Source organism: Hemiscyllium ocellatum, chromosome 28 (assembly GCF_020745735.1).
Source record: "Hemiscyllium ocellatum isolate sHemOce1 chromosome 28, sHemOce1.pat.X.cur, whole genome shotgun sequence".
Taxonomy (NCBI): Eukaryota; Metazoa; Chordata; class Chondrichthyes; order Orectolobiformes; family Hemiscylliidae; genus Hemiscyllium; species Hemiscyllium ocellatum.
In genome coordinates, this window is record NC_083428.1 from 28316300 (window position 1) to 28332476 (window position 16177).

The 16177-nt window shown below is 40.7% G+C and overlaps 1 protein-coding gene across 1 annotated transcript in view; it reads left to right on the forward strand.

Annotated features, from left to right (window-relative positions):
• Positions 1 to 15225, forward strand: part of LOC132829079 (neurturin) — a 136726-nt gene extending 121501 nt beyond the window's left edge. Inside the window, exon 3 of the mRNA XM_060846382.1 lies at positions 13737 to 15225. Within this exon, the coding sequence (XP_060702365.1) occupies positions 13737 to 14185 (449 nt within the window). The 3' untranslated portion in view covers positions 14186 to 15225. The remainder of the gene's footprint in view (positions 1 to 13736) is intronic.
• Positions 15226 to 16177: the final 952 nt, after the last annotated feature.

The following is a 16177-nucleotide window of genomic DNA, read 5'->3' on the forward strand; positions in this document are numbered from 1 at the left end:
TCCCTGACACATGTGGAAAGGTACATATAGGTCAGCTCATAGTATCAACAATGAGATCTATTGCACAATGAAAATGCATTTCTATTGCAGTCTTATTTATAGATTGACATTAATGAGGCCTCTATATTCATGGTTGATGCATTATCTGTTCTTCACTGAAATGGGTATTGAAGTTAATTGCAGTGCCTAATGGACTTAGGACTGGCTTTATAAAGAATTAAATTTTGTATCACAACAGTAGCAAAATATCCCACAAGTGCAGGATTAATTGTGCCTTAGTGTTCACATATTGAGATACAGATGGGCTGAGAGTGTGGGGCTGGTAAAGCACAGCAGGTCAGGCAGCATCCGAGGAGCAGGAGAGGCGATGTTTCAGGAATGAGCTCTTCATCAGGAATACATAGGCTGTCTAATTCATAGATCTCTCTGGTCTTTGTTCAAGATAAATGCTCAGATTCCCACCTGACTTCCTAGCAGCGTTGATCAAAGAAATTGAGAAAACCCTGGAAAATCTCAATGACATTATTCTTTTCATGGTTTCCATGCCTTGTCTGTCCCAAGACAGTCGTCAAAAGAACCTTTTTTGGTACAGAAATTCAACTCCATTATTTTCATCCAGAAAATCCAGAAAATATAACTTTGTATCCTGCTTTACCTCACTTTGAAAGCCTTTTCTGAATACCTCTGGTTTGGGTCTGTGTATTAATTTCCATTTTGCAATTAGCAGCAATGTGATGCTAATTAGATAGTTATAAAATTTCAACTTACACCCTGCTTTACTCAAGATAAAAAACAAAATATTCTATGTTCTCTTTAGCACAACAGCAGTGTGCAGCTCGAAAGATACTCCTGCCCCATACTAGTTGTTTAAATGCCTTTAAAGTTATCATTTATCATTGAGAAATGTAAATAGAATTGTATTTGTTACATGTATATACTTACCCCAGAACATTTTACATGGGTATCTATTTCATATAATGGTAATTCATGTACCTTTTGCTTATTCTATCAGGATTGTTATTATTTTAATTTCATAGTTGTCTGCTCCTGAATTTGGTATTAATTACAATGCCTATTACACGTGTTGTGGTGTGGGGCTACCTGTTATATAGGTATCTGTATTCTGCACACTACCCACATGCATCTTAAATGGTCATTTGTGTGTGCATTGTTGTACACTTCAATGTTTGTGCTTATAAATATACGTAGAATGTATGTCTCGCAAAATATACCATTCTGTTCATTCTGACTTACATACTTCATAAGAAACTACTGTTAGGAGAAGTTAACACATATGTAACTGTGTTGAAAACTTTAACGTACAAAGCAAGCAGTGACTATGACATTCGTATCTGTAAAATGCTTTTTAAAAAGCAGAGAAAGAAAAGAAAAAGGGAACATTTCAGTAGGTTAATAACTTCTTCAGCCATGAATACTAAATGGATGGTCAACTAAATGAATTAGATGGATTTTAAAGGTGGTAACTCTATACCAGACTGGTCCTTTAGTGAAAGTGATGATGACTATTAACCATCCACATAGGAAAAGGTCAGTGTTATCAGTTGTTAGGAAAGACTCTAGAGTTCTTGATTATAAATGGAAACTGGTTTATATCTCAGTTTTTTTTTCTCTCGCTCTCTCGCTCTCTCTCTCGCGCTCTCTCTCTCTCGTATGAACACTTTTAGATTATTCTGATCAGGTATGGGCACTCTAGGTTAGACATTCAAATCTCTGGGTTTTATTTTTGGGTTGCTACACAATTTACTACCTGCCTGCATCAGGTAAAATAATAATCTAGATTTGGTGTGTTCCCTCAAGCACGTAATTGTAGTATGTGGCCAAGTGGGTCCCACCCTGCCTTTTCTTTCTTCACCTTGCTGTCTGCCTGTGTACATGATGGGAGCAAACATTAAAGGGAAGCTGCACTGAATGATATTAGTGAACTGTAGGCAAGAGGATATTGAAAAGCAGGGAACTGAGAGGGTTCCAGCATGATGGATAAGTTCTGGAGGTATTAGGAGTGGAACTGGGTAAAGGGAGTGATGCTGTGGTTCTCTGGGGGATGGGGAGACCCTCAAGAGTCAACCAGAGAAGGGATTTGTCTGAGCAGAGATTTGGGGAAATCATTTCCTGGAATCAGGACCCAACGGCTATGTTGCTCTGCCATGTGTAAATCAGGACCTCACATGGGTGGTCAGGATCAGTGAATGCAGCTATACAAGATATCCAACTCCTCACACCAATCTCTCTCACACGTCTCAATGCCACACATCTCCATTGCTCACCCAACATTATTCCCTGTCACTCAGAGCTCATATTAATATCTGGTTACTGCACTTCATTCTCCTAAACTGACCAATGTTTGTCAGCCTCATCACCACCTCTGCTGGTTCCATATATCTCCGGCTATTCAGCAAGCAAGCAAACAGTTAATCTAAACAAAGTACCCACAACCACTGGCTGTTTTCCTTCCCTCTTACAAGATGAGATGGCACATATTCAAAGGGAATCAGGGAAACAAGGATGTCCACATCCCCTGAGTCTGAAGAAAGAGTGTGGTCAGCCCAAGACTCAGAAAGCAACAGAGCTCATATCTCTCTCTCTCTGACCTGATGTCACTAGGAGCATTGAGAAATATCCCTTTTCAACTCACAGACACCTCTGCCCTGCTCTCTGGCATGATGAGCAAGCTGTGAATGAGGTAACGAGGAACCTCTGTACCAAGTTCATTCTTCTGATTTCCTACTTTTAGTTACCGGAGAGCTGCCTGCCCTGTCCAAGAGGAAGACAGAGACCGTGAGAGAAAGAGAAAATAGCAGCTTGAATGGAGAGACTCCGTCTCTTGAGCTGACACTTGCAGCTATTGGTTGTGAAAAGGACACTGCGCATCTTGCCAACAAGTATAGCATTAGAACCAGCTTGTGTTGTGTCATGCTGACATCTCTAGGCTGCAGCCAAGCCAGAGGCAAAGTTAGTTAATTTGCCAGCTCATCAGAGGGCAAGATAAAAGATGGTTTCTGATACAACAAACTCAGATGAGGACCTTAATGGAGCAGCAGGCAGGAGAGCACTGGATATTCACATCAAGATGCCAGGTATGTTGGCTGGCATGCAAGGCAGCCTCTTGTCATTGTCAAGAAGTATCAAGGAGCTTAGCTCTAAGTCCAAGTGCAACATGGAGAGCTTGCCAATTTTTGCAGTATCTGCTCCATCTCCCTGGCATGCAGCCATTCCAGAGGCACTGTCGTTACTCCTTCGTGAGGGAAAGTCACTTCTTCTGCCACTTTGTGAGGAGTTAGCAATACTGTCTGACAAATCCAAGAACTCATCACGACAGAGGACCTGACAGTCTGCCATAACAGGAGTTTTTAAAAGAAGGGCTTCACTTATAGTTTTAGTGCCTGGTCTTTGAAGAACTACTAGTACAGGGGGGAGTGATGGTGGGTTGGTGATGTCATCAGATTGTAATCTAGTCTGCGTGCTGATTTTCTGATGACATGCGTTTGAACCCACCATGGTAGAGGCTGAAATTTTAATTCAATAAAGTCTGGAGTTAAATGCTAATTTAGTGGTGACTGTGTAACCATTGCTAGCTGGTGATTTTTTAAAAAACCTATCTGATTCACTAATACTATATTGGGGAAGAAAATCTGCTGTCCTTACCTGGTCTGGCATATTGTGACTCCACACCTACGGCAATGTGATTGACTCTTAATTGCCTTCTAAAATTGCCCAGGGAGCCAATTGGGTCAAGGACAGCTAGGGATGGGCAACAAATGCCAGCCTTACCAACCCAGTCCACACCCCATATAAGAACACAAAAAAGAATGAAACCCTATCTTTGTGGCTTCAGGTTTCTTCTTTGCTGAGTAATTGAATAATTCATAGTCTGGACCTCTGTGCTGCCAATCCGATGTCCCACCATTGCATCATCTGGTTGGGCAGTGAACCATCAGGCTAGACTTCCTGTGCATGCAGGGAGATGTTCTATTGTATGCCCTTTCACTGGGGAAACACCATTCAGGTTGCACTGAAGACAGCCAATGGCAATTGTGACCCAGCACAACAGAACTGGTGATGCCATGTCAGTTAATTCAGTGTCCTTTAGGAGGACATTGATGTTGTGGTGAGGGCTCAGAACATTGGCAAGAATGTTGTGGGAGCTGATTTCTTTGTCTGCTGGAGAAATGACTCAGATCTTTAAAATGGTCGATGAAGAGCTTGGACAGTACAAATATTGTAAAGTTATTTCTCCGTTTAATTTGGCCTGTGATTGCACATGGGGACAGCTCAGTTCCGTTCTGAAGAGGGATCATATTGGAGTTGAACTGTTCACGCGGTTTCTCTCTTTCACAGATACTGATACACCTGCTGAATTCTCCAACAATTTCTATTTTTATTTCATATTTTCAGGATCTGCAGTATTTTGCTTTTATACGAAAATCAATGTGTTGTCAAGAAATTCTGATAAATTTACTTTGAAGTGTATTATTCTTATTTAGCTGTTGGTTCCTTCCATGGTCAATGGATTACTGAAAATTCAAAGCGGACAAAAATGTGTTTGGTGTTGTTTATGCCATTTTGTTGAGATTAGTTGGAGAAGGCAATAGTTTGACTGTTTTTTGGGGGGGATTTTTCTTATCTGATCTTATAGTTACTGGTGCAAATTGTTTACACCATCTAGTGGTAATTATTTGCTATTTCCAGAAATGTCAATTACAAAGGTTGAGTACTGACTTAAAAGCCCTGGTTGTTTTTGGCAAAATCATGCCTTCAAATGGTTTCAAACAGATGTTTCCATCTTGTTAACCTGCGTTTATCTAAATAACTTAATCTGCCCTTTCTAGCAATTTACAAATTCAGGCTATTTCCTGCAAACTCAAGCCCTGCAGTTTGTTCGATCACTTTAATTCTAATTTATAGGTGGATTTAATCCTAATTTTAACTGTTCAGTAAACAGGTTTATTGATTGTTGGACTGGGATAACAGTAATTTCCTACTCTATTGTCCTGGTCCAAGGAATTATTGGCAGCTTACTTGCCCCATGCAAACTCAATGGAGCAAAAACCCTGCACTGCCCAAACCCTGACCAACCCCCTCAGTGAGTTGACTGAGGAGGGTATATGTGCATTACCTCTGTTCTCGTTTCAGCGTGTACAACAGCTAGTCATTGAGTCACACAGCATAGGAACACACCTTTTGGTCCAACCAGTTATAGAACATAGAACAATACAGCACACAACAGGCCCTTTGGCCCTCGATGTTGCGCCGACCTGTGAACTAATCTAAGCCCATCCCCTTATAATATCCCATCATCATCCACGTCCTTATCCAAGGATTGTTTAAATTTCACTCTAAGGCAATTCATGTTTCCAAATTCAACTAGTCCCACCTGTCTGTATTTGGCCTGTATTCTTCAAACCTTTCCTATTTAAATGTCTTTTAAACATTGTAACTGTACCTGCATCCATCACTTCCTCTGGCAGTTCAATCCATACAAGACCCACACTCTATGAGGTTCTCCCCTCATGTACTTTGGAAAACTTTCTTCTCTCACCGTAAAAATATACCCCCAAGGTTTGATTCCCCACCCTATGGAAAAGACCCTTACTATTCACCTTATCTATGCCCCTCATGATTTTATAAACGCCTATACTCAGTCTCCTATGCTCCAGTGAAAAAGGTCACAGCCTTTCCAGTCTATTTTTATAATTCAACCTTTCCATTCCTGGTAACATCCTGATAAATCTTTTCTGAACCCTGCCCAATTTAATAATATCCTTCTTACAACAGGGTGACCAGAACTGCACATAATACTCCAGACGAGTCTCATCCATGTCCCGTATAACTTCAGGTGAAAAGGGAAGAAAGTATTTGCATTTATGTAGCATATTTATTGACCTCAGGACTCATTGTTATAGGAAGTGTGGCAGCCAATTTACACACAAGATCGCATGAATTGCAGCGTGCAAATAGACCAATGATTATTTAGACTGAATGTCATTGGCCAGGACAAAAAAGATGGCTCCCAAATTTGTTTCCTGTGTTTTGAAGTGGTATACATCAGCCATTCTAAACAGGGCCACCATATGGTCCCCTTAGGCGCCATGGCACATATGAAGAGAGCCACAGACTGAAAACTATGAGAAGGTGGAACCCTAAGGGTTTATGGAGGTCCTGGTAACTGAACTGATGAAATAGTCAAGCAACAACCTTCATTGGAGTCAATAGTTTCACTCCTAGTTATAATATCTTTCCAACACACTGTTGCAATTTGGCACACCTGGTAAATTAATTGCTTAAGCTCCTCCCACACAGCCTCACTTCAGAGTCAGTCGCGAATCAGATTGCACCTGATTTTCTGTCCATCTGTTCATGTTGTATTCCTGTTTGAAAGGGGGGCTCTGGAACCTCAGAAGACCTCCTAGGAAAGCTGTGGCCAAAATATGGTTGAGAATCACTGATATATATTACAACCCTATGAGGGCAGATGGTTTTATATATTACAGATACTTAATCAGTCAGAAAATTGAGGGGTAAAGGCAGGAAAGTGGAATTATGGATTATGAGATGACTATGATTCCATTGAATGGTGGAGTGGAGGGAATGGACCAAATGCTCATATGTTAATAGTCTTATATCTCATTATTCATCTCTGACAGTGCAGCATTCCTCCACTGAATTTATAGGCTAAAGTCCTAGAATGGAGCTTGAATTCCCACAAGCCCTTTACCTATGAGCAACCATGGCCAATTCCTTCAGGAGATTTTTTTTAAAAGGGAATCAAAAAAACAAGACAGCCAAGAGAGAGCAAGTTGCTGATCCTGCATAGCATACATCTTAAAACCACCCTAAGGCTACACACCTTTTCATTCCTAAAATGCGCAGGGGTGAGAAATTAACATTCTGGAATAGCGGGGAGGAGTTTGAGACTTTCATTTCTTGGAATTGTGATTTTGTAAGCAGCCAATACCTTTTGAACCCATGTAAATGCTGAGGGGTAGGTGAAGCATGTTCAATAACTAGAACTAGAATCCCTAGAGTGTAGCAACAGGCCCTTTGGCCCAACAAGTCCACACTGACCCTGCGAAGACCAAACCCATTCCCTATTACTCTACATTTACCCTTGACTAACGCACCTAACCTACACATCCTTGAACACAATGGGCAATTTAGAATGGCCAATTCACCTAATCCACACATCTTTGGACTGTGGGAGGAAACCCACACAGGCATGGGGTGAATGTACAAACTCCACACAGACAGTCACCCAAGGCTGGAATCAAACCCAGGTTCCTGGCACTGTGAGGCAGCAGTGCTAACCACTGACCCACCCTTGCCTTCCAATAGCCAAATTATATTTATTTAAAATCCGACTGTGAGCATGGTAGTAATGAGAGTGGTAGAGATATGAACTGGAGGGAGTGATGAGACATGGAAACCCAAATTATCAAAGCTTTTGTACTCAATAGTTACACTGATCCAGTTTGGTATGGTTGCAATATACAGATCAGTGTTAAAGTACACCTTTCTTAATTTCCAGTTAGTGAATCATTGAACTTTACAAAGCAGAAGAAAGCTATTATGTCTTCCAAGCCTGTACCAGCTTTGAAATAATTGCACCTCACCTTTCATTTGAACTCTTCAATGGTTTTCACTTTTTCAAATATTTATCCACTTCCTTACTAAAAGTTGTCATGAATTCAGTATCCAGTAATGTTTCTAATTGGACATGCTGTGTGTTCACTTCCTTTGTGTCTAGATAATTTTGCTTGCTGTCTTGCTGTTGGGTTTTGTTGTCTAATTTCTGATTCATCAACCATTGGAAGATTTCTCTCAATTGATCTTAGCAATACCACTCATAATCGTGATGATCTCCATCAGCTGTCTATTGTACTCTCTGTTCTTCTCTATTTTTGATGTAGAATTACACTTGCTTTGTACTTGTTACACTAATTGATGATGTCATATATATTTATGTAATATTTTTGACCCACTTCTAAAGCAAAATTGTATTTTTGAGTCCCCATATCCTCCTGTGTTTATTTTTATTAGTAATGACTGCGCTTTAGAGGAGTGTCTTTTCCAGTCCAGAACATTTCACAGCTAATGCAATATGCAAGTTACTTTATTTTATTTTTAAGTATTGCCTTTGGTATACAAAATGCTTTGAGTCCTCATCGTCTTTTACAGTAGATGATCAAAGAAAAATAGCACTGCCTTGTAGCTAATTTTGCTTTTTACTTGGATGCCGCACAAAGCCATGCAGCCACACACAGTAAATTCTACTCCCAGTTCTAGACACAAGGGAAATCCAGTGACTGCCTGTCCTCATAGTTGATAGCCTGCAGCGCAGCCGAAGCAATGTCTTGTGCTCCAACTCCAGGATGCTGTAACTATTATTTCTGTGTCAGTACCCTATCCACTTGCTGGAGTGGCAGAAGATATCAACAAGTGTTTTGTAGATGTGGTTTGTATGAGACCTGTGTACAATGTGACATTTATGGGTGGGTAATGAAAAGCACTTGAGCCTGTTTCTGAGTTCTGTGTGTCTGTTTGCCTGATTAGTGTTCACTCGTGCCCTCTCCTTTATGAGGTGAGCAGCACGTCAATGCTTTATTGTACAATAAACATTGTTACACTGAGTGCTTGGCACTTCAAATAGACTGGCTCATTTTTTTTCCCCCATATGTAATCATAACAAGCGCTTACCAATGCTAGTCTGAAAAGTATGAATTTAATATTCAATCAGATACTGCAATCTTCTGGCTGCTTATATTTTTGATACTGGTCACTGTTTAAGAATATGAAAAGCTTGGAACAAGTAAAGGTGAGAGCCCAGGTGGAATCTGTCTTTTATCATACATTCCAGTGTGCTTATTTCATCTCTTAAGGGAAAGTTGTGTAAAAAGTTCCCTAAATCCCTAAACATTGGCAGGTATGACTATCTACAAAATGCAGAAAAATTACTGAACGTCAGCAGAAAAGTTCACAACTCAAAAGGCATATAATTGAAAGCCAGCCTGAATAAAGCCAGTGACCAAGGTCACTGCTTCGAGGCAACTGAATGAGTTTAATTCCGTTTTTGTTAAACTGGATTTCCTGATGGTTCTGGGTGTTTCACTCCATGATTTAGTTTTTCTTTCTGTGATACTGAAACCCAACGATGAACCTTTCTAACAGGGAAGAGGCCAGGACTGAAAGGGGAAGTTGACCCCACTCCATGGGTTAGCATGTGTTTTACCAGGAGCAGCCAATTAAGAACATACAAATAAGGAGCAATGGCCCTTCATGTCTGCTTCATTATTCAGTAAAATCATAGCTGATCTGATTTTTAACCTCAACTCTAAATCCTGCTTATCCATGATTTAATCCTCATCCCTCAATAATCAAAATCCTATCTACCTCTGCCTTCAATATTTTTTAAGATTCTGCATTCACTGCCTTTTGAGAGAAGCAATTGCGAGACACTCAACCCTCAGGGTCATGAGGGGTATAGATAGGGTTAATGGTAGGTGTCTTTACCCTAAGATGGGGAATTTCAAGGTTAGGGGCACATTTTTAAGGTGAGACGTGAGAAATTTAAAAAAGACATGAGGGATCAATTTTTTACACAGAGGATGATTCACATGTAGACGTGGGCATATTAATAATGCTTAAGAGACACTTAGATAAGTACGTGAAAAAGAAGGGATTGGAGGGATCTGGGCCAGGAGCAGTTCAGTAGTGGGAGTAGTTCAGTTTAGGATTATGTTCGGCATGGATTGGTTGGACTGAAGAGTTTGCTTCCATCCTGTATGATGCTATGACTCAGTGACAGGACTCTGAGAGAATGAATGCTTCCTTATCTCTGTCTTAAAAGGGTGACCCCTTAAACTATGACCCTAGGAGACTGGGATTGCATTCCCATTGAGCATTGTATCCTATGTCCGATAACTGCTGGCCCAATTAGCAACTCCACCATTAGAAATGGCCACTCTGAGGCTCCCAGATGAAGAAGAGGGTGCTTCTGTGACCATGCTACCACAAGCATTTTTTTTTCCCCTGCAAGCACAGACCAGGCTTTAGTGGTGAGCCCTTTAAACAGCAGAGGCCACCTCTGTTGGCCGTGGAGAAAAAGTGGAAGAAGGCTGTTAGGGAGAGAATTGTCCTTAATTAGGCACTTAATTGCCAATGTTGGTGGCCATGGTGCTGAAGTTCCGATAGCTGGCAGGATTTCACAGCGAGAAGATGTTGAGGTCCCCTCCAAGGTCCTGTATCACCATTTTACCAACCCTCCCAGTTCCCAGGCCATCATCAGTGGCATGATAAAATTCAACCCCAGTGCCCTGTCCTATCAAACACAAAGCAAATACAATTGTATACAAAGTATATGAAGATGAAATCATTTGCTTTAATGCTCTTTCCTCTTTAAATTAAAGTCAACGAATGGTACAACAAGTGTATCGAGTGTCTCCAACATCCATGTCCTTATTTTCCCAGTTGAAGGATACTTTGACATGTTCAACTCCTCATATTTTAGAGATGAGGTCGCTGTGACTTAGGTCGATTGTGGAAAATTGGCACAATACACCCTTCTCCTTACTTTCAATTTAGTTATTGGCCTGCTTCCTTCTTGTCAAGTGAATCTTCTAACGCCCTCCACTCAATCCACTTCTCCCTCGCAGTCATTATGTTGGTGAGAATGATACAGATTGGCTTCAGTGCTGTTTTCTTTCCCCTCCTTTTACTCAAACACCCTCCTCTCTCAGGGAATGCCTTGCCTATATGCAGTTATTCCTCCTAGGGTAGCAACATTGGGTAAGAGCTCAGTGCACCGCATGGTTTTCAATCAACTGATACCAAAATCCATATGAAAGTAAAGAGTTGCCAATATATGAACATGAGTGGTTTTTGTATTATTGTCAAAAGTGTTCTTGGAGTGAAAGACAGAAAAGGCACAGGAACTTTACATAGAAGGTAGAAAACTTTCTGTTGTTAGATGATTAGAAATTCTTGAATTATCATGCACAGTATGTGCCTCCAGCAAGCCTCCACTGTTGAACCCAGAAATGTTAGAGAAAGCCTGGACCAAGTACAACAGGGTCCTGGCCTAATTTCGAGTGCTTCTGTCACATTACTGCTGTATATGATATTGGGAGTAGAGCAGGAAGCCCACAGTTAGTAGCACCATTACCATTTTGAGTTCATTTCCTTTCAAGAGAGACTGCTTGGATGCTATTAAATGATAAAATATTGGGATGTTACTGTTCTATTCATTTGTTCGTGTCCCAGTAAGATTTGTTCATTTAAAAATTAACCATATTAAATCTGTACATCTGGTCCAGCAAGTGGGAAGTAAACAGCTAGCTGTGGTATTATATCTAATTTAGTCTGGAATGGCTGGACAGGAGGGCAACATGTTTAACTGGGGTATGCACTCCCCATGTACCACTTTATTCTTTTATAGGTAAGCCTGATAATCAAAACACCATTGGTCCATCAGACCATCTGATCAACAAGTATTACCATCGCAATGTTTAAACCCAGATATGTGTGCACTGAAGGCCTTTTGGAGATTTCCAAAAAGGAAGCACAGAATGAGCCAAATTTCCTGATCTGGTTGAAGCAATAGTGACAGCTGAAGAAGGCCTGTTACATTATTAGGGTGTGCATGGGACCAACAGCACTGCTGGATCAGATCTCATTCCAAACTACTGGCGAGCTGTTATAATTGGATGAATGTTGTATTGCTGTGATTGTAGCTGGGGATCAGAGTCATGTGGGAAGGGGCAAAAAGCCAGGCACTCCGCTTGAGAAATCTTAACTGCTGGATCTCATCAGCATAGACACAGGCAGTCGTAAATGCAAAAGGAAGTTACATTTGGTAGCAATGGTAATGGAAGGAAGGTCAGAGTCCTGAAGAAATGGCCCTTAGCAGCACTCTGGTAAATTGTTGTGCTCCTTCAGCTAACAAAGAAACAATGCAAAATAAATGACCTCCTCATTTCTGGGGACATTTATTATCCCATCTCCACTTGTCATCAGGTTGACGTGGCAGAGACATTACCCAGACAGGCCTCCAGTTCAAATGGCATTCAAGTCTCAATGAAGTCATCGGAGCGCAATCTGTAAAGAAAGAGAAAGTGAGGACTGCAGATGCTGGAGGTCAGAGCTGAAAAATGTGTTGCTGGAAAAGCGCAGCAGGTTAGGCAGCATCCAAGGAACAGGAGAATCATGTTTTGGATATAAGCCCTTCATCAGGAATAGGGCTCATTCTTGATGAAGGGCTTATGCGCAAAACATCAATTCTCCTGCTCCTTGGATGCTGCCTGACCTATTGTGCTTTTCCAGCAACACATTTTTCAGTATTTAAAGAAGGACTCCACTGGCTTCCAGTAGATGTCCCCCTGGCACCCTACAACAATGTCCTTTCAACATGAACTCTGTTCTGATGTGCCAGAACCTAATTATATTTCCACATTCAGCTCATTTGTAAGCATTGGTCTTCATTGAACTTGATTAATTGTCGTGTTTTAGGCACTGCTGCAGGTCTGAAATGCAGTTCCCATTGTTACAGGCTTTCTTCCATTCAAGTGCTTCTGGTTTTTCAACATACATAGTTTCATGCACGGTGGCTAAGTGGTTAGCCCTGCTGCCTCACAGCACCAGGGACCCAGGTTCAATTCCAGCCTCAGGTGGCTCACTGTATGGAGTTTGCACATTCTCCCAATGTCTGTGTGCGTTTCCTCCCACAGTCCAAAGATGTGCAGGCCAAGTGAACTGGCCATTGCTAAATTGCCCATAGTGTTAGGTGTATTAGTTAGAGGGAGATGGGTTACTCTTCAGAGGGTCGGTGTGGACTTGTTGGGCTGAAGGGCCTGTTTCCACACCGTAGGTAATCTAATCTTCATAGAATTAAAGATTTTCTTTCAAAGGCTCAGAGAGGCCCCTATATTTGTGAAGGTTTCTGGTTGCTAAAAGTCCTTGTTCTAATGATTAGGTTTATAAAAATACTCTTGATGAAAGTGCATTATTTAGTTTGTAGCAAGAACCAAAGTGCACAAGTGAAAATGTTTACTGGACATACTAATGATTTAAATGAGTTGGGCAAATAGTAAATCACTCTGTATTTGATCTGTGGAAGAAACAAATTAAAAAGTTAAATGGCTCTCTCACATTCCTTATACTGTCATTGCTGTGATTACACAAGTATGAGAGTTTTGCTCATCCAGAGAGATCCAGGCTAGAAGTGGGTATGTATCTCTGAAATGGCCGAACGTTTTGAAAGATAAGCAAGTGACGCACAAAGGTAGTGAACTATTATTTAAGCACTGATTCTATCTGATAATATTCTTTCAGATGCAGTAAACATCCAAGATACAATAAAATAAATAATTTCCCCTCAGAGATGAAATAAACCCTACCATTGGGTCATACAAAATCAGAAGGTATTGGAAAGCCAATGTTGCATTGCAAACACTGAGGGTCTTATAAACCCTAGAAAATCTGCAGTACTGTAGCTAATCCCTTGTATATGCTCATAACTTACATTCAATGCAAAATGATTGGTATTACAGGATTCAGGTTGGACGTACATGGAACTGGCAGTTGATGTGATGCTGTTCTTGTGCTATTGTCTAATACAAATTTCTTCCACTTTCTAGGATACATAACATTGATAGGATGAACTGTTTAGTAATGTAGGTTAATCGTCCTATTCCGTAATAACTTAGGTTCCTCCTCTTTTTTTTCAGATAAGAACATATTTAAAACCCACAATGATGAGGAAGCCAAGGAGCTGGTTCGAGCCTTGATTCAAAGATATAGAAGATCACCAGATTCGAAGCACAAGAGTCGGACTTATTCTCGACTTGCGTTACGAAGTAAGAGAGCAAAATCAAGAGCGACCAAAGGGTGTACCTTGAAAGAGATCAATGTGACTGTCAGTGATCTGGGGTTCGCCCATGTCTCAGAGGAGGTAGTGCGTTTCAGATATTGTACCGGATCTTGTGATGCCGAAGAGAAAAACTATGACCTGACTCTGAAAGCCTTGAGAAATTCAAAGCGAATTAAAAAGGACAAGGTCCGAGCACGGCCATGCTGTCGGCCTACGCTTTATGACGATGACGTCTCTTTCCTGGATGAGAACTTTCATTATTACACTCTTCGACAACTCTCAGCGAAGGAATGTGGCTGTGTTTGAGGGACAGACCACACGTTGCAAACACGTACGTCTCTTCCTCACAATGAACAGGAGCCTTCAGACCTTGCTCAGCTCTGAGTCCCAGTCAGAGTGTCATTTCTTGGCGAGATGTCTACAGGAGGAGATGAGTAGCTTGAAGATGCGGAGGGATCATTAATCTCCAACCCTTTGAGATGAAGAGTTAGAGTGCATCAAGGATCAACAGCCTCATCAAAGAACTTGTCAGCACAGTTTTGTTTGCCATACTATGTGGCCTTTTGTTTCCAAATATGCTATAAAGTGCAGTTCTATGGCCAGACTTGTGTCAGTGGGAATGTGGGTTTCATTTGCAGTTGACTCTCTTGTACTTTTCACCAGACTCAATGGTAATCCCAGGGTCACAGTCTGAGTAGAAGGAAGATGCTTTGAATAACTTCACCCTCTCTCTCCCTGTTATTTCCCTTCCCTACTATATATATATTTCACATATATATATTATAATTTAAAAATGCGACCACGATTCTCATTTAACTGGCCAATGATGCAGAACTTCAGGAGATCTTGCTTTCCTGAACTTACAAGGAAGAATTTTAATGCTCTTAGTTAGACTGTGCCAGAGCGAGCAGACTGACTGATGCTGATAAGCAGGCACCTGTAAATCATAATGACCTGAATCCCATCAAGTTTTAAGGATTAAATCAAACAAATTATTAGAGGATTGTACTGGGTCACGGTGGCACTATTGCATTGCTAGTCCGCTAAATCCCTTGTAAAATGATCAAACCAAAGTTGATTAACATTCAGTGAATGTAGGGTGTGAAATTCCACCAAGTTGTTATTCACGACAGGCACAGAAAATGTGGATAAAATTCAGAATTCTGCAACGTTACCTGACTAAATAATAAGTTAGGTTATTTGTATACTCACAGTATGAGATATAAGCAGTAGATACACAGCAGTAACTTTCATTCTCTTTGTCTTCCATTAACTACATCAGCCCTTTTCAATTCCATTGCCTGTGCTGATTCCATTGTCCATTCTCTCTGTTCCTCCCATTCCTGTTAAGCTACTTTCTCTATTTGGCTCAGTGACTACCATGCTTTCTATGGTCTAATATAATTCAGTGTGATTTTAATAATGAAGATTTTCTTTGTTCTTAAGGTCACTGGCAAAGCCAGCATTTATTGCACATCCTTAATTGTGCCTGAGAGGATGGCAGTAAGCCACCTTCATGACTTGCAGCAAGTTCTTATGAATTTCCATTATCTTCCATTTTAATGAAGACATTGCAGGATATATGCTACATTAGAACAACAGTCAAGCAAACCTGATGTCAACATTGACATTCAACATTAAAATCACAGCATGATTTCAATCCAGTCATTTTACGCTAAAAGGGCATTTAACAATTACTTGTTTCCCACACGGCAGGGATATGATATGGAGCCAGTAAGTACAATAAAAAGGGAAAGTATCCAGAATCTTTGCAAGACTTTCTGAAATTCATCTACAGATAGGTACATTTCTCATTAAAATTGCACATTACATCAAACCAGCAACACATTTCCTTCATACTTTAATACTAATGCAGATTCATTATGCTTTTTTTCATAAATATCCTTTATTGTTTGTGTTGCAGTGTATGGTACCAGCACCTGGTTCCCACTTGCACCAATCCTGGTACCAATATTCCCCACATGTTGCTCTCTAGCACCTGCACAACTGACACTGCTGCCACCACCAAGGTGGTCCTGGAATTATCTAAACCACTGCTGCTACAATTGTGCTACCGATAGTTCTGGTTTGAACATTAATCCATTATACCAATTATAACAAATGAAAGGGATAGATGGTCCATTGAAGAATAGACTAGGCGTGCTCCAGATAATATACCATTATCATTGTATTATACACTAACAGGAAGGTAAACTAGATGGACCTTAATCATTTTGAGTATGGCATTCCCATGTTATAGAAGGCCCATGGGGGGATGATTGTGCCACTAGGACCACA